The 19,373-nt window shown below is 39.3% G+C and overlaps 2 protein-coding genes across 2 annotated transcripts in view; one reads left to right on the forward strand and one right to left on the reverse strand.

Moving 5' to 3' along the window:
• The window catches only part of RGS4 (regulator of G protein signaling 4), a 145,050-nt gene that overhangs the window by 48,860 nt on the left and 76,817 nt on the right, over window positions 1-19,373 (reverse strand). The gene's annotated exons all lie outside the window — the stretch shown is intronic.
• RGS21 (regulator of G protein signaling 21) lies at window positions 4,198-8,474 on the forward strand. Its single transcript, XM_059853506.1, has 4 exons — window positions 4,198-4,208; window positions 5,649-5,725; window positions 6,976-7,142; window positions 8,097-8,474. The coding sequence occupies exons 1-4, from the start codon at window positions 4,198-4,200 to the stop codon at window positions 8,298-8,300; spliced, it is 459 nt and encodes a 152-aa protein (XP_059709489.1). The 3' UTR covers window positions 8,301-8,474.

Consider the following 19,373-nt stretch of genomic DNA (forward strand, 5'->3'; position numbering starts at 1 on the left):
GAGAGTTTTCAACCAGGACAGAAGATAAGGCTGAAGCATAGAAAAAGGACAACTCTGAACTCTCATTTCTTCACCATAAAATTTGCTCGTAATGAAGACCCTCTTGTTTCTTCGTAGCTTAGTGGCCTCATTTTAAATTTCTGCAGCTAATGCTATTCCAGTTTTTCCTGGTTGCACATTTTCTTGAGAACTGTTTCCAGTTCTTTTCCAATGAAGGTTTGTGATTATACAGCACTTGGAAATCACGACTATGAGGAGCCCAGAGCGCTGTAAAATATTTTGACAGCTTGTTCTTGAAATCAAAACTTTTCACCTGAAGGGCATAGTTTGCTTGGGTGGAAAATAACATCTCATTTTCTTATGCAAAACAACTCTGTGGCATACTGAAGGCACACAGAGTTATTCACATGGAAAAATATCAATTATTTTGCGAGTTGCCCATGCTGTGTAGTGCTGTGGGAAGCTGGGCATTTACATAGTGCTGTGATTAAGGTGTATTTGCATCCCCGTGGGACCGGCATTTCCATGTTCTTAGGATGCCAGCAGTGCTTGGATCACGTTGGCTTCTCCCAACATAAGGGATGCACCCAAGTCCCCGTGGGCTTTGACTGCTCAGGGCAGCAGAACATTATTTTTTTCTTTTCTGCTGAGGTTACCTTGTACAAGCCAGCACTACCCAAGCAAATCTCTGCATGGAATGGAATGGAATTAACAGAGGCCAAGTGCTGAGGAGCATTAACACACTGAACTGCTGGAAAACACCAGCACATCCATTGGAGAGTGAGCTTTTCTCATTTTGTGCTTAGGTGAGTACAAGGCAGCTCTTTTGGGAACATATGTCAATGGAAATGATTACTTAGGTTAATAAAGCAATGGTTTGAATATGTAGCATCACTTTAGACTGTCTATTGTGATTAGTATCCAGGTCAGATGAGCAAAAATTCACAGGTCTTACAGCCCACAACAGCCAACAGCTTTTCACAAAGGAAGATAATTTAGCAAAACTAATCCTTAAAGACAGTTAAAGAACAAAAGGTGAACATCAGTAAAAGTCAAGCTGTGAGCCTAAAAGTTCTAGGGATTTAAATATTTAATAAATGTGGGTCCTTGGCAAGTAATATTGGCAAAGTTGGGAACATTCAGTCAGATCTACATTCCCTTTTCTAGAGTTTCAGCTCTCCCATGTCATCAAAGGCAGAGGACTCAGAAATCCATAGCCTTGTCCTCAGAGTACTGGAAGGTTAAGCCACAGGCCTGACAGATAAAGAGAAAAATACCCTGCAATTAGCTGAGCAAGTAAGGGCCTGAGTAACTCTGGAGGTCCAGTCCCAGCTAGGACTGAACTGCAGCTATAACTCTGTGCGTCATCTGGGTCCAGATTCACAAAAAGTTTAGCACCGATTCTATGTGCAATTTTCATCCCATCTCTACTACATATTTAATTTTGTTTCCTTGATGCTGTTTATTATGAATAGCCAACACACTTGCACAAGCAGCTGATGCATTTGTTTTAATACTAAGACCACTTTTTGTCCTATGACATTTCAGTGAAATATCAGAGTTTCCTTCCAGACACTATTAAGTTCCAAGCAGAGGAAGTACAGAGAAATACAACCAGCTGGTTTCTATGGGAAGAAGTGGCTGTGCCTAACTTTGGTTAGTGAACTTATTTTCATTACCCCAGTACAAATATCACAACAATTCTATTAACCTGCTGTGTGCCTGAAATATTTTCAGTTTGCATAGACTGAGCAGTCACTAACTGCTCAGAATGTTGTACAGTGATGACAGTCCCTCACAGCTTCTTTATGGTTTTGTGGATTGTGATCAGCACCCCATAAAATGCAAAAGCAATCTGACTGCATCCATCCATTTATTGTGTGTGTAGAATATTCCTGTGTTTTAGCATAGTTCTGTGGCTGCTAAGACTGACTTCAAAAATATCCATCATTCCTGAAAAATCTTGAAGATATGTTCATGTTTGCTTCATTCAGATAACAGGCTATCAGGTAGAAATTTTAAAAATGCATGTGTGGCACTATCTGGAATTTTGTTTTGAAATAAATGTATATCATCTGATGATTTTAAGAAAAAATAGGCACAGGTCCTCAACCTTCCCTCTCATAGTTTCACAGAACTTAATGGAACTATGATATAACAATGATAATACCGCCTTTAATAATGCAAAATAAATCAATTTATGGTCACAGTTCTAAGGTGGGTAAATAGAAGAACCATTGGGATTAGACACAGGGTAAACACTGAAAAATTAACAGAGCCACCCATAAATTATGAGTTGCCTAATTTAGTGTCACTTCTGTCCTCCCAACTGGACTGACTTTTCTGGCATTACACTGTTAAAAAATTCAAATTGTAGCTGTTTACGCTCTGCCCTGCCAGAATCTCCACTGATAAATTTCAGTTGGATTTCGTATGATGTTTATTTCCTTCTGCCAAAGCTCAAGCCTGGGACTGAATCAGGCACAAAGGATTTGATCTCAAGGCAGATGCTGAAAGTTTTCTCCCCAGCTGTAAAGATGCTGAAATTAGTCTCACGAGCACAATGCCTGAAAGGCTTTCGGTCCACTCTGGCACACAAGATGTTCTCTAAATAAGAAAAATTTACCAATTAACATTTCTGTTCTTTTGCTATAATGTTTAGAAGCAAGCAGATGCAAAGCTAAGGAATTACAGAAAGTATTAGTATTTTGCTGCCAAGAATATTTTTTAGTAATATGTGGGACTAAAAGGGCATCTTAGGTCATAATTTCTAGTGTTCTATTAATGAAGAAAATAATTTAAAATAATCTCATAAATATATGAAGCTCTATCTTCAAAGTACAGAATAATAGAGAGAGCAAAAAATTCTACTAGGAGACTGCAAAAAAACAACAGTTTGTGAAGCCTTATTCTGGTTTTCAGTCTGAATTTGTTCACTGGCTGCTTCTATACATTTTTGCTTTTGTCAATTATGCTAAAATAATTATTTTTTTCTCACCAGGTTACCTCTCTGTATTCAGAGGGCAATCATAGCTCCTCTCTGCTTTCATCTTAGGGACAAACTGGTCTTTCCTTCTTCTGCTGCCAGAGAGTTCAATTCTCCTGCTCGTCCCAGTAACGCATTTCTCCATGTCTGTTTCCATCTGATTTCATCTTCCTGGAGCACAATTGACCAGATTCACTGGGTTTTTTTGTCCCATGTGAAGTTCATCAAATAGATTGGCCTGAAACTTCTTTTACAGATCTACAAAAGGGTAAGGATAAGGAATAACCTCTTAACATTGCTAAGGGTGAAACATGGCATGTGGTGCTTGGGTTTTTCTTTCTGCTCTTAGAAGATGGACATGGCTAAAATAAGAAAGATGTTCTCAGGCAGGCAGGAGGCAGCTTTGCTCATGACTGTACCACAGAGGAAAATCAAATGGGACTTAAACTCCTAAGACTGCTCTGGTGTAAAATATTTCTTAGGTGTAAAATATTTTAACTGAGAAGACAAAAATCCCTAAGTCAGCAAGTTGGGAGAGCTGGGATCCCAGTTCCTGGAGCACTGGAAGTTTATGCCAAGTGGAGACATTGAGAACCAGGAATATGGGTAATCTGAGTAAAGGATTTGGCCTCAGGAGAAGATTTGGAGGGGGGGCAAGAAATCAATAAGTAAGCCTGCTTGTTCAGGAGAGTGAGGGACAGTAAGGGTTATACAGAGGAAGCAAAGAGCTGGGGATGAAAGAGTAATTATCAAGAGTGAGACAAATTACATAGACCAGCAGCCGACTACAATCCCTTCTCAGCCAGTTCTAGGGGGCAGTAAGGTCCCCTCTGGGGCTTTTCTCCAGGCTAAACAGCCCAGCTCCCTCAGCTGCTCCTCATCAGACCTGTGCTCCAGCCCCTTCACCACCTGCTGCCCTTCTCTGGACTTGCTCCACCACACGTGACCCTGGGCAGGAATGTGGTGCCATTGCCCCACTCCTTTTGTATTATGGCCACTATTAGGTGAGAGTGGCACTGCTTAAAAATAGGGCACACTTCTGCCAGAAATAGTTTTAAAGAAAATGTTGAGAAGGTTTGTGGGTGTGCATTGTCCTGTTTGGTTATTCACATGCTAACTGTATTGTTCCTGCAGTACCTGCAGCTTGAAGATCACTCAGAAAAGGAGACTCTGCCTTCCCTGAGACAGTCAGACAAACAGTGGAACAAAAAATGCCAGTGAAGTGAGTTGCTGTTTATGGCTATTTTAATGGTAGGAGATTTATGTGATGGGATGACCAAGTCTGAATAATCTGTACAGCTTTATTTTCCTTCCCCCTTTAAAGGGGATATGACTATTCTGATTCCTTGTTGTCAATTCTGCTTGCCATTCCTATTCAAGTAAATCCCACACGGTCAGTGAGATCATTCTGAGTGGTGAGTAAATATTAAAACAACTAATATTACCCAAAAGAACAAGAAGCAAAACTGTCTGGTTTATCCTGGTCTTTCTTTTTCCTTTTTTGCTTGACAAGAAAGCTAGTAAACATTTAATAAAAATGTTGAAAATTTATCATATATTTGATAAAAGTTTCTTACTGTTGCTAAAACAAATTCTCTGCTGATTAATGCCATCATCACATGATGTCTCACAAAGTACAACATAACGCTATGTTTGGTTTTCATTTGTGTTTTCCCAGACTTACTATATTTGCAATCCAGCTTCCCTCATATATGTCTTTATATATACTTATAAATATGCACAATTTTTTTCTTGCTTCAATATAATTTTTGCACTCTGGATACAAGTAAGTGGAGAGTTACAAAAAAGCTTGCTTGTTTAAGGTGTCACTGTCTCCATCCCTTGTAATAATTATAACTACAGCCACATAATATCCTGACACTGTTATATGATCTCTTTATAAATTTGCAATTAGAAAATACCATTACTGATAATGCTGAGAAGTGGCTGTGCAACACAGCTCTCAAACCAACCTCTGTAATTCAGAGAGCAGAGTTTTGAGAGCTGAGCTCTCAGAGCCCCCTTAGGAACATCAATTGTTTTTTACAGAACTTGAGAGTGCTTGTGATTGTTTTTAATGCTGAGTTGTTGGTTTTTGGGTTTTTTTTTTTTTTTTTGGTTGGTTGGTTTTTTGTGGGGTTTGTTTGTTTGTTTTCAGAAAACTGGAAATATTTTATATTAGAAGAAAGTGTTTGCCCTCATATCTAGCAGAAGCCTACAGCAAGTTGCAGGGGAAGAGTCAAAACTATGAATTTACTCAACTATTTATGCCACTGAGAAGCTCATATGAGGCCCATGTTTCTTATTAGTGTTAGCTTGGTAATATTTTTAGATAATTCCTGTCATTACAAGCAAAAAGTGCCAATTAATTAATGCCTAATTAATTAATTAATGCCTAATCCTGTTGAACTCAAGAAGAAATTCAGCGCACTCTCTAGAACATTCCTACCTCTCCTGTGCTTTATTAGAGCTCCACCAGCTGCAAGCATTACGAGTATTTCCAGGATGAATAATCAAGTCAGCAGCGCCAATATCCCTGTTTTGCTGTGTGTGGGGTAGGAGGAGAGGCTGAGCCCCTCTCCCAAGCAGCCACCCACACCATAGGCTCTCAGCCACCCCAGGCTGCACAGGGCAGAGACCACAATGCTATTTTCAAGGGTAGATGTTGTTTCCACAGGTCAGATGCTGGGGAAACCATGGCCTGGTCTGAGTCTGTGGATACAGTACTATCCAATAAAGGTAAGAAGTGATGGAAAAACATATGTGCTTTTAAAACTTTTGTCATTCCATTTGCCAAACATTTCTGCCAGGTTTTCACACTGCTCTCCATTCAGCTCCCCACATGCACTGAGCTGACCAGAGCTGCTGTTGGAGGTGGGGGAGCTGCTATCCTGTGAGGTTTGTCCAAGCTGCAAACACAATATACCTTCTGGTCAGTGCTCAAGGGCAGGCAGAAATGCTGTGAAGTAGTTTTTATTAAAGTAACTTCTAAATTCCCCTTGCAGTGGTTTCATTTTTCATAATTTATTTCACAAAAACCCACAAACCTATTTGTTAGGTATTCCTGAGAAATATGTGCATTGTGCAGTGACTTCCAGTCAAACAAAAAATGACATATCTAAAGTCACTTCTCCTAGAAATGGCATTTCTATAGACCTGACACCACAAACCACATGCAACTTGGAAATTTCCTTGCCCCTGCCCCATTTCCCAGCAGTAATATTGTGGCCTGGACCCTGGGATGCCTCCACACTGTTCCTGGATAGCATTAACTTGACTAACACAACTAAGTTTGGGTACTGTCAGCTTTCTTTACTCAGAGCTTTTGATTTGGATTAATTTTTAAAACCATTTATTCCAAAGAAACCTTTATTTGTTTCATTTTTTCCCCTTCAAAGTGGAAAAAAAAAAAAAAAAGGAACAAAGAAGTAACAAAAGTAACAAGGAGTCCATCTTTTATCCAGGTCTTAATCTTTCCTTGCAAGGAGATGGAAGCCCCATTTGGGCAGGGACCCTCAGCTGTGGGGGAAGCACACTAGCACAGTGTGACCTACATTTCTATTTGTTCTCAGCCTAGGAGTCAGCCTCAAATCTCTGATTTCTCAGCCACTACAAATCCTTTTGAAACCAAAACCTCTAGGATCCCCTTTTAACAAATGTACCAGTGCTAAAGAGACCAAACCACAGCAGGGAGCTGTCGGGAGCAATCCTTGGTTGGCAACTCACTGAAAAACTCTCTTAGTAGTCCCCTTATCAGCACTGTAATTTAATCTCCTATTTATTTCCCTGCAGCAGCTTCTCAAACCTGATTGCTGGCTGACATGTAAAAGAGGGGCAGGTACATAGGTTACACTATACAGATACTGTAAAAAAAAAAAAAGAAAATAAAAAGTATATACACACAAACATACATGTGTGAGTATGCACACACATATATTGCACTGGCCTTCCAATTTTCCTCCATCCACTATGTGATGCATTTTCCCCAGAGGGCCTGGCAGCTTTTCGGACATTTCTGAAGTCTGAGTTCAGTGAGGAGAATGTGGAGTTCTGGCTGGCCTGCGAGGACTTCAAGAAAACCAAATCCTCCACCAAGATCGCCTTGAAAGCCCAGAAGATTTATTCTGACTTTATACAAGCTGATGCTCCAAAGGAGGTAAAGATTTTTTTCTGTGTGTGCTTTGGGTTCTGAGGATAGGGATGAAGTGTAAAGTTCAGATCCAGACCTCAAAGAATGACCGAAAATACAATTCAGCCTGGCGGTAACTCCCACTTTAATTTCCATTTTTTACCACATAAATACCCTGTGCAACTCTGTGAAGCAAATATGTTATGGTTTACATTTCACGTTCTTTACATTCTTCACATTGGGAATAAGTTTACCTCATCTTCTGAAATTTCTGCCAGAAGTTTTAAGGAAGTTTATGCTCAATATAATTTGTTTTCTCTAAGCATTTTTTGTAATGCAGTAAGCACCATCTCTTCTGTATTAAATGTACCAGAACATTAGTATGTTTATGATTTCATTTTTTGTTTTGTGTAGGTATTTTTGACATGATGAGAATGCAAAAATTTTCATCACAGAATTCAATTTTATAATTATTTCAAAAAGGCTTACTGTGAAAGAACAAATTGCTTTTTAATCATTATTCACTTTCTGTACCTTAAACATTTACACTGATGTTTTTGCCTTTGCTAGCAAGAGTGCTTTAAACATTCCCATGTCTTACATATGATTGAAATGCATCTTCTTATTGTTAAAAACAAAAAATCCTTTAGAAATACATAGGGCCAAAGTCTAAAATGCTGCTGAGTCCCTTTGCTTCTAATTTACACTTTGGTAATCAGTCCTTCATAGGATTTGGTTTGGCAGAAAGATGAGAAGGAAAAGCAAGTTTTTCCCTTCTTTTTTTCAGTGATGCCATTATTTTAAGAGCCAAATAAAATGAAGTATTCAGTCTTCTAGAAAAGGAAGAGATGAGCTTCCTGTTTATTTGCATCAGTCAGGTTATTTAGGAGGAAATTCAAATGCAGCTTGTGTCCTGGACACAAACAGACCTCAGCTTTCTGAGCAAACTGACACTGCTTTTGTGCTCCTTTCTTCCTACAGATTAATATTGACTTCCATACCAAAAATGACATCTCCCAGAACATCTCTGAGCCCACCCTCAGCTGCTTTGATGCTGCTCAGAGCTCAATCTACTGTCTCATGGCAAAGGACTCTTTTCCCAGGTTTCTGAGGTCAGAAGTGTACAAGGAACTGGTGAAGAAGTACCAGGACAGAAATCAGAAGAGATGGCTCCCATTTCTGTGAGGAAAAACACTGAGGCTTTTAGGAATTGATAATGTCTCCCATTGCAATTCAGTACAGATGATTATTCATTATTAAAGTGATTGCAGAAGCCAATTTCAAGAATCACCTGTGCCAGCTTGTTTTTAAGTACAAATTGCATGTGATGCTTTCTAATAAAAGTAGAGAAATATTCAAGAAGCAGGATGGAATATGCTAGACACTTGAGCTACCTTCCTAATAAAAGAATTTGCCATTGTTGTTTTTTTTTTTCCAGTGTTTGCTTCATTTTTCAAAGAGATTTAAGATTTTTAAGCATAATGCTTTGGTTTTCTTGTTTGCTGTTGATTCCTCTTTAGAAGTACAGCCTCCAAAGTAAATCCCTTTCAGAAGACTTGAATGCATTTACTCCTTCATTTGTCATCTTATCTGAAGCTTGAAAAAAATTTTCAGTCCTCTTTTAAACTTGTTTTATGCTAATTCAAAGCAGGAGACGTACAAATATGGTTGATAAAACACTATGATAATATTTAATAAATAAGCAGCTGCTTTATAATAAATGTTCTTGGCATTCAGAGCAAATTAATATTTCACAATACAGCTGTCTCCAATAAGAAGGTCTTCAAGTTTCTTTGTGTTAATTTAATTTTTTATTAAAAAGTCTCTTTTATTAATGGCATAACCATTTGGGAAGAAAACCACAACTGAGTAAATCTTCCTTAGTACATTTTCAATGAATTAATTTTCTTTGCTTTTCCAGATATATTGGTGGTACTGTCCCCCCACATATGATGAAATAATTTAATTAATTGCTACCAATGAAATTCATTTACTAATTTCATTTCAATAAAATACAGATAAGCAGAAAAGTAGGCATAAGAAACAGTTCTAGGCTGTAAAGTAAACAAGTAAATCAAGATTTAATCACTGTGTTATCTTTCAAAGCGGCAAGATATGATTGGAACCTGCAATGTTCAGGTGTTTACAGATGCACATACTGATCAGATTCACTGCTCTTGGAGGATTTATTGCACATATTTAGATGAAAGGAGGAGAGTTGTGTCATGGTATTGAAGAAAAATATTTTAAAGAAATAACCTTTGCTATGGAAAAAATTCTAAATACAAGAGACAGCAATAAGAGTTTTCAAGAAGGAAAAAAAAAAAAATCTTTAATTTTAATTAGAAGCTTTTGAGGTGCTATAAATCTCCAGGAATCTTGCCCTGTTTGGAGCTCTGCTCGTACCTTCTACACACCACCACATCGTTGTCGTGGGTTGGCTATATGATGCTTTTATCCCCAGTCATCTGTTTATGCTGAATAATAAGTTTTGCACCTTTAGGACTTGTTCCAGAGAGTGGAGCAGTGTGCAGTTTGTTTTCAGACACTGCACTCACTCCTTCACATTCCTGCTCCTGGCCTGTTGTTGTCTGCGGATGGACAGACAGCAGGACAGAGCTCTCCTTTGTTTTAGTTCGTTTTAGCTAGCTGAGGCAGAGAAGTTCCCTGGGCTGTGGGGTTTTCCCCTCTTTGGAGCTGTTTAACCCTGCTCTGTACTGAGCACCAGCAGACACCGGCAGCTCCACCTGCGGCCACCGGGCCGGGCCTGGGCAGCGGCATTTCCAGCACAGGGGGACTGAGAAGGGACTGAGTGAGCTGAACTGCAGCCCAGGGAGGGCACTTCTCTGAGTTTGTCATCTCTTTGGGCCCAGCAAGGGGTTTTATTGTGTAATAAACAGGTCTTTCCACTTTTCTCCAAAGAAGTGTTTTTCCTGAACCGGCTGGGAGAGGGGCCAAATAAATCTGCTTTTCTAGAAGAACCCCTTTGGGGGTTCTCTCCCAAATTTGCCCTGAACCAGAGCAGTTCTCTATGCAAAATATCCCACTTTATCAAACTACATTAAGGAACCAAGTCATTTAGACCATAAAGAATATTAAGTAGCCTGAATATACTCCTCAAGTTATGAACTGAGGTTAAAATCCTGCCACATCCTAAGCAGGCAGCGTGAAAAATATCTATTCTTTGATACCCAACTTCTAGTCTATCACCCAGTTTTAATTTTTGCTGTCTGCATTTCTTTTTCTCTTCATTCTTCCCCAGTACTGGTGGTTAGTAGAGAAACGAATAGGAAGGCTGAGGTTAAGCTGCAAGGAGGATGTGGGCTCCTCTGGCCATGTCACAGCTGCCTCTGATCTCACAGTGACATTTCTGGGGACAATCACTCCTCCTGCCTGTGCTGCAGCCTCGGGGCCCTTTCTGCTGCCTGGAGTCACAGCGCAGGCATCAGCCAGGGGGGCCCAAATTATGGCATTTACTCAAAAGTAAGTGTAGCAAGTCATCTTCCCTTCCTACAAACCCCATTCACGTTTTCAGAACAGAAAATTCCCACAGAAAGGAAGAGGCGGGATCACAGCACTTTTCGTAGTAGGTCAAGGTCAAGCAAGTAGAAACTCAAAATTTCTGTGCTACCAATCTTTTGGAAGCTGAGGATAAAAAAGTGCTTGAAAAAAAAGGGGTGGTAATGAAATCTCACAATTCTCTCTGTGCCCCTACAAACCCTCCCACTTCTGGGTCTACCCCAGCAGAGATAGAAAGTACCAGAATGATGGCTGCCAGGGAGCTCCAGCTCCTGACCATTTGAAAACACAGCTTAAGGAGAAGTTACTAGCATATATAAAATAGCCAAACATGATAAAAATAACATGTGTCATTATTCTGATAACTGCATGAAAACAGTATCACAAAGCATGGTGTCCACACTATGTCTGGCTGATGCTGTTATCAACAGCACCATTATTGTCAAAAGAGGTGATAATTCTTGACATTTTCACATATGACATTAATTTTAATAATTGCACTGTGAAGAACCATGAATAATTTTAACAAATTTTCAATTAATTGATAATGTTTTTATGAGAAATGTAAAGAAATGGCACTTCTAGGGGGTATATCCCTGACTCAAGAGTGAATTAACAGTACTAATTCTTTCATAACCTCTTAATGAAAACTTTGGTACTTCTAATTCACAAAGTTAATTAAATTTTTGCTGTTGATCAAGCCTCACAACATTTTTAATAATCTCTTCCAGATGCTAAACATGAGATGAAACTTGGAGAATTTAAAGAAATTATCACTACAAATTCATATATATCTAAAGGAAATTTGATTGCCATTCACAAGTAATTTTTCAAACTCTCAGAGAACTATCTGCCTATATCATATGCAATTACACAGAAGCATGTACAGCATATTGAAATGGCTTGGATTTTAGCAATCAAATTTCTGAAAACTCTGTAATGCAACTTATCATGTAAGCATTATAAAAGATCTATTTCAGAAAGTATTTGAAAACACCCAGCTGTGAAAGCAGATGAGAGGCAGTAGTATTTGTTTATCTTTATTTCCTAGCTTTAAAACTGCTGCTTCATACTCCTACATCACCAAAAAAAGGTCACAGCTTATCATTCAAGTTCTGACAATTTGACTTAAGAAAGGCCAAGAACAGAAGTGTGATTTAGAGGATTTAGATTGAACTTTGCGCAAAAGACTCAATCTTGGTCAGCACAAAAAGGCAGGTTTAGCAAAAAATCCTACCAAATATAAATGAGAGTAAAAAAATGCAAAGTGAAAACCACATATTTAAAAAAAAATAAATCCCAATTTCTTCATGCAGTGCCAGTCCTGAAGCTCCAACGGCATCTAGACTCAGAGATCCCACCACATCCATCATACTTCCATCATGACAGGACCATCCCAGGTTTAACTTTCAAGGCACATAGTCTATGTTTTCATTCCATCAATATATTTATATGCATATGCATATGCATATGCATAGAAAAATAATAGGTGTGTACATAAAGATAATAAATGCAAATTAGTCCTCAACACGGGATGGATATCAGGATTGTTCTGAAGCTCAGGACCACAAATTAAAGGCAGGCAGGTATATTTTCAGCTGCAGACAGGATTTATAATACTCCTTGGTATGTCTTGTCAAAAGTTTGTTAAATTTAACACACTTCTGTAAATTTTGGAGAAGAAAACTCAGTATTTCCTCTTTTGCCAGAAAGTTCTCTACTAACACTGTAATGCAAAAGTGTACTTGAACAGACACACATAATTACAGGCTTTGCATGAGAACCTCTTAGGCTTTTGTTTGGATCCTGATCCAAACAAAAAAGATCAGGAGGTGGAATTCCTGGAGCAGTATCTGCTGCTAAGCAAGACAACCCTCACTCTAAGAACCTAAGCTCCTAACCTGGGGGGAGGATTTTCAGCGAGCCGTTTTCAGTGCAAGGCTCTCCTGAGGCATTTGGACTGATGTCAGAGCCCAGGGCCCTGTCCCCATGGCTCACCCACACCCTGCTCATCCTCTTCCTCCCTGAGCTCTCCACGGGAAAACAGTGCCCTTCTCACACTGCCCTTACTCTCTGAATGTAAAGCTCTCTCTTGGTGAGGTGTTGGCGGCTGATTCTTGACCCAGTCCGCCTCTTCTGAAGGATTCATCTTTTGAGATGAACCTCAGTCACAGGAAGAGGCAGAAACAGCCTCAGCAATGGCTGCAATTTATCCAAACACGAATGACACTGGTGTGGCCAAACCATTCCAGCGAGCAGCAGTTACACAATGTTCCATTTGACAACTTCCCTACATGTGCATGTCAAAGTTGGCGAGTGGCTTCCTGTTTTTATCTTCTCTCTGCACCACAGACCTTTAGAGATGCTCCACCTTGTGAGGAATCGTGTGAACGATGCCCATGAGCCAGGGAAGGGCCCCTGCTCACCTCTGTGGGGGTTATATCAGACACAACACAATAAAATCCAGCCTGAACTAGATATTTGAAAGTTCCAAGAATTCTGAAGACTACATGCCAAAATTAACCATTTTTGATTAAAAAAACTCCCTGGATTTTGGGGAGAGCAGGTGCCACATCTAGACTTTACTGCTATGTCTTAGAAAGGGAAACCTACCATTTGGAATTTGACTCCTGCAAAGGCAAGGCAGGGGAATTAAATTAATGAAATCACTGTAATATCTTTATTTCTGGAGGATAATTACACCCTGCAGTGCTGGTGGAATTTTAAAGCACATTATGTATCTGAAATTGAAGCATGTTTTCTGCCTTTTGGTTTACTGAAACGCGAGGCTGGGAGAAAACCGTGAAGAGAGGCATTGTCACAGTTGTTGACACCAACTAAAGGTCTCATGTAACTGAAGAAGCAGCCTGTGCTCATTAAGACAAAATGAAATAGAGTAATGAAAAGGAGATCCTCATGCATATTCACCTTCATTCAGTAAATATGTGCTGCCTAGGAGCGGTAATTGTTTGATATGGTAATTTTGAATTTTATTTGAAATACTTATTTAGTAACAGAAAGTGTTTTGGCGAACTGACAAGTGGCACTAAAATTATCACTAAAAGCTCTACTTTAAGTATTCTTAAGCTGTTCATTTTGAGAAAAAAACACCTCCCAGCAAAGTTTCTTTTCCATTTTTTCCCCAACATTTCAACTTCTATAATATTAGACCCTGGAAATTAGACTCAATGTATTATTACATATTACAAAGAAGGCCCTGGATGCTTTGATCTTTAGTAAGAAAAATGAGTCAATACTAGATCAAATGCTTCCCTACCTTATTTTTTTAATATTGTTGCTATGGTTTCTAGCTGCAATGTCATAATTTCTCTGTACTAAAAGAGACATTGCCTTTTAATTTTTTCCCCTGTATTGCATGGGTTAGGTTATTTGCATATAAAATGAGTAGAGCTGGATTTGTCTCTCAATCCATATCTGTTTCCATTTAGGTTTGCATGGAGGTTATTTTTACTTCTATGACTAGTTTCCCTACTATGCATAACAGTCCTGGAAAGACAAACAAAAGCAAGTACTCAGTAAAAACTGCAGGGAAAACATTTTTTTCCTAATACAGTGGTTACAGCTTACAGGCTCATAAACCAGGGTAGAAAAGGAGGAGTGCAATCCATACATAAAATGTTTCTTGAATAATTTCAAGTTTGCTGTGCTTCTAAATGTCATGTTTTCATGGAGAGAATAGAAGAAATAACGAAGTTAAATGATTTGGTATTTTGGACAAAAAAATGTGTTGAAGAAACCCCTCCATGACTCCAACTGCATGGGGAATACAGCAAGACAGGATACAGGGAGATTTCCCAGCCCAGTCTCCCACACTGGTTAATCACTCAAAGGCTAAGCTGCAGTGGATTCACCTTTCAATTCTTTACAAAATTCCAGCAGCAAAAAGACTTTTATTAAAATGCATTCTGTTTTATCCTGCCAAAATATAGAATACCTGCACTGCATTAACTACAGGCTACAGAGGCCTTGGTCTTTAAGCCCCCACCACTCATAAACAATGTTATTAGTAGTTATTCTCATCTGCTTAGAGATATTTCTGCCATCAACCTTGGGAAATACCCAGGGTGCCAGGGGCATTTACTTCTAGATTGATTATATAAAATAGAAAGAAGACGAAGAAGTGGAAACATCACAAACTCAAGAAAGGTCATTCTTCACATCACAGAACAGGGGAAGCTCCTTTGAAAGGCTGAACTAGTTTGTTATGTAAAACATTATATTCAAGAGAAGAGATGCATAGGCAAATGCAGGCTGAATGGGCAGACAACAGAGAACCTAAGAAATGCTCTTGACACTGTAAAGTGACATCACACCAATGAGGAGATGTCAGCCCATGGCATTTTACCTGGTAGTAGGACACTGCTGCTCGTAACACCAGCATTTCCTGAGTTCTGAGCTTTGTTTTCCTGGCCTCTTACCCAGGCTCCTCACCATGAAGGGACTGATCTCACTTCAACCCCATTTTGAATTTGCACAGTGCTACCACTTTGTCTTGAAGTGTCATCAGCAACTGTACGATGGGAATAGCTTCAAATTGATTAGAATTTAATTTCCAGAACAAATGGACTGGATTTTGATCTCTGTGCAGTCATTTTGCCTGTTGTCATAGGATAAAACGGCACTAGAAAAAAGCTCTTGTACTTATTGAATTTCTTGCCAGAGCTGAGGTTTTTAGGGGAATAAAATGAAAATTGCAGCTTGATAAATGGCATAAAAGGGTTTTTTTGTGACATGGTATCTTTTCATGTCAAAGGCAAAGTACAACATATTCCAAACTAGACAGACTCATTAATGCTGACACGTTTTACAGCCCCAAATGTTTTTCACTGTTGATAGTGACTCAGTATTGGAAATGATATCTTCGGAGACAGGAATTACCAGAACAAACTGTACTTGGATCATACTTCATACTTCCTGATATTTATCCCTTTTTCCAGTTTTCTCACCCTTTATGTGGATCCCTCTGCAGTGACAATGTCTTTTTTGTCACAAAGACATTGGTTTTCATAGCAATATTGCATTTTGGCATACATTTTAAATAGAGAATAATTTGATGTTTTAAAAATATCCTTGCTGGTTGCAGCCGCCTGTTAATGGTAATCCTCCAAGCTCGTTCTCCCATTTTTATTAAGACTAAAACTGGGTTTTGTTTGCCATGCATGGTTAGGTAATGCGTCTGTATACTGGACCAAAATTAGAATTAGAGGAATGGTAAAGGAGGGCACAAATGGAAGATTCTGTTTCTTAAAAAATCTCATAAAAATCTCCCCAGGTTTCTGTGAAGCAAATTAATAAAAACACATGCCTACCACCATTATTACTTTATAACCTAAAAATGCATTTTACAGGGCAACGGTACCTATGGGTTTAATAATTGCAAAAATAAACCCTTTTGCTTCTTTCTTAAAGGGAGCAGTTTGGTTTGTTTCCTTTTAGAATGGGTGGAAATATGAATTAATTCACACTTTGCTGTCCTCTGTACAAGCAGGGCTTTATGCATAGGAATTGTCTGATGAGCTTTAATTTCCAAAGGGCTGTTTCTCACTGAAGTGTTTACAGAGCAAAAGTGTTCACAAACTGTTACAAAACATTGCAGCCTGTGCTACAAAATTGTCTGGTTTTATTGTACAAGAAAATTGTATCTCATGTCTTATTTTTGTAATGCATTTCAATATTATTTTGTATTACTACTAATTTTTTTTAAAATTGTGTATTTAAAATTAACTGAGGGATTGCTCTTTTGTTGGCAGACCATACGAACAACAGAGAAATGACAAAAGGAATTACAGCCCACTAGAGATCTCTTTAGTTCCTCAATTATATAAAAGCGAGGGAAATTCATATGCAAATTGAATCTGCTGGCGTTAAAAAGGGAGGTGGGTACAATGTAATTACAGAGAAGCTGCCTAGTGGCAGCAGGATAATGACAGAGAAATATAAATGCTTGATAATGTTTTATAAATGTTAAGCCAATATAACTGAGGAAAGAGCTTGGAATGCAGCCCTTGGGCAGGTGTTAGCTCATAGCAATGTTCTTGAAAGACACTGTGTGCCTTGGTGCAGGACCTTGTTTATTCACGGGCTTGTATTAACTCCCACCAAAGCCATCAATCTGAGCCCATGGACAACCTTTATACAACGCCCCTTTCGGATTCAGTGAGAGCACAGACTCCAGAAATCCAATTACAGGGACATGCCTTGCATGAAGAACAACCCACTGAGCTTCTCTTCAAGGATGAAAGCAGTTCAGATGGATCTGCACATACAGACCCACACAGAGTCCCAGAATTCAATACACTTCTAGAATGATGCAGTCTGGAACTATTTAGGGCTCATTTCTTTTTCAGAATCCTATCAGCATGCAACAGGAAGAGAACTGTTGCCATCTAAAATTTCCATACATTGGCATTTTTTAATTGGAGGCACCTCAGTTATCTGAGAGATGCAGGAAGTCAGTGACTGGGTAATTAGAGCTACAGAGATTTGATTTTTGAAGAAACTTTAAAGAGAAGAGCATAAATATGGTGTCTCAGTCAAGGAGATGTGAAGCATGAATTTTAAAGTAGCTTAAAACCAAAGGACAGGATGTGTCTTGGCACATGGAAGGTGATTCAAGGGACTGGAGGAATGGGCTCACAGCTACACAATACATTCTGAAGCTTTGTAAAGATTGCCACTGTTGGTTCCAAGGGAAAGGACAGAATTCCCATGAGACTGTATACTCAGATATGGACCAGAGGAGTAATCCTCACTGGAACAGCTGCTGGACTTCCACCACAAAAGAATTCCCTTTTGCCTGTACTCCAGTGGACACTGACCCCACCTGACATGGACACCAAGTTGGTGCTTTATTCCCAGACACCAGAATTATTCAGGCTTCTTGTTGCCTTGGCACTTAAACATCCGGGCACTTTCAGGGGAATGTCTTTGCTCAATCCAGGCACAGCTGTCCTTAACTGAAAAACTGGAGAACCTTAGAGTGGCTAACATGTGGGAGAAGGAAGGTGAAAAATCAGGACAGACATCATAATTTACTTATTTAGGCAGATATCATTGTTAGGAAAGCATTAATCTGCTTAAATTTCAACACCTAAAAAATCTATCTTGCATAATGATGGCAGGAGAGCACATTGCAAACATTGGTGCCCAGTTAAATTGGTGCTGTCAGACAGACAGTTGCTGGTGCCTCTGCAGTGCCAAGTTCTGCAGAGAGCCCCTCTGCAGCACTAAAGGGGCATTATCTTCAAAGAAAAGGTATCTTTTTGCATCCTCGTCTCTTCTACATTGCACCTCTACCAAGAAAATAGTTGTTTTAATACAAAAATGTCAAAATCTTATAAAATACTGTGGTACCACCTTGTGGCAGCTTTACAGATAGCTCTGGATGACTTTTTAGAATTTAATTAGAACAGTGAGCATTCGGTCTCGTTAAAGTTTTGAGCTGTGTTCTGAACCATCTCCATCCTTCCATTAATTAGAACACCTGACATTTGAAGAAAATTTTAAATGTATTCCAGTGAATGCTGGATATCAATGTTCCAACACTATTTAAAAAAATTACAGAGACATAGAAACCTCTTTCTGAGGCACCACGGTGGGAGTAGACACCAGGCTTGTCTGTCAGGTAGGACTGACAGCTCAGGGAGCTGCTGAGAGACTGCAGGTATCAGCACCACAAGAGGCAACCAACAGAGCCCACGGTGCCCCTAGAGTCTCACAGATTTGCAAGGAGAAGGAAGCCAGTATGAGGTACAGAGGGAGGACACAAGCAAGACAGCAGCTTCTGCTCTCATGATGAAGATTCGAGGATGGCATGGAAAGCTCTGGAAGGTGAACAGATGTGTAACTGAGCTTCCATGGTAAATATGATCTTTTGGAAAGCAAAACACAGAAATCCAGGTACTGCTAAGCGAACTGGAGGCACCAGACAGAAAAAGCATTTATTTTAGCTGGCCTAGCTGAGCCAGCAGCTAATTAGCTGACCTGTACTCTCCTACTTTTGCATCCTTTCAGAGACTCCAAAGTGTAACAAACAATACTGTTTCCAGGACCTTTTGGGTTGCCCCTCCCACAGCCGTCTTTAGCCTTCTTTTACACAGCACTGCAGGAAATGAGATTTCTTCCCTTAAACAGGATGAACCATCTGTTTACACTTTGTGCTTTGGTTGAAGACTGTCTCAGGGTATTGAAGTTTAGGGACAAATTCATCTCTTACAGCTTTGACTGATTTGAAAACACAGAGCAGGAAGGAGAACTTCTTGTGTTTGAAAACAGGAATTCACAAGGTGTTTATTATGTGTACAGGGAAGCTCTGTGTCTTTTCAAATTAATGCTTCAAATATGAAGCAGCTTGCCACATCCCAGCTTAAACTCAGGTGTGCTTCTGTTTCATTCACAACAGTAAGCACAAATTTTGTGTAAAAACCCCCTAAAACTACCACAGAAATCAGACATGAATGACCAAATTTGAAGCAAAGTCTTTTGTCTCTGTGAGAGCTGGCTCTCCAGCATCCTGCTTTTCCATTCCCAGCTGAACTCCCAAGGGAGAAGCACTGGCATTGTGCATTGCAGCTATTGATTAAGGTTAGTGATGAAACGTGAAAATACAAAATGGTTATGGGTTTGGGTACAGCATGAGACTAAAATACAAAGTAAGAGAAGAAGTGAACAAGAACATTCTCTGTGTAGGTACCTTCCTGTCACACTTTCTAATCTCTC

Source organism: Haemorhous mexicanus, chromosome 9, assembly GCF_027477595.1.
Source record: "Haemorhous mexicanus isolate bHaeMex1 chromosome 9, bHaeMex1.pri, whole genome shotgun sequence".
NCBI classification, from domain to species: domain Eukaryota; kingdom Metazoa; phylum Chordata; class Aves; order Passeriformes; family Fringillidae; genus Haemorhous; species Haemorhous mexicanus.

What these genes read in the sequence shown, in the direction of transcription:
- RGS21 (XM_059853506.1), top strand. An exon ending in TACAGTACTATCCAATAAAG is followed by an intron (nt 5,726 to 6,975) that starts GTAAGAAGTGAT and finishes CATTTTCCCCAG; the next exon opens with AGGGCCTGGCAGCTTTTCGG. An exon ending in AAGCTGATGCTCCAAAGGAG is followed by an intron (nt 7,143 to 8,096) that starts GTAAAGATTTTT and finishes TTCTTCCTACAG; the next exon opens with ATTAATATTGACTTCCATAC.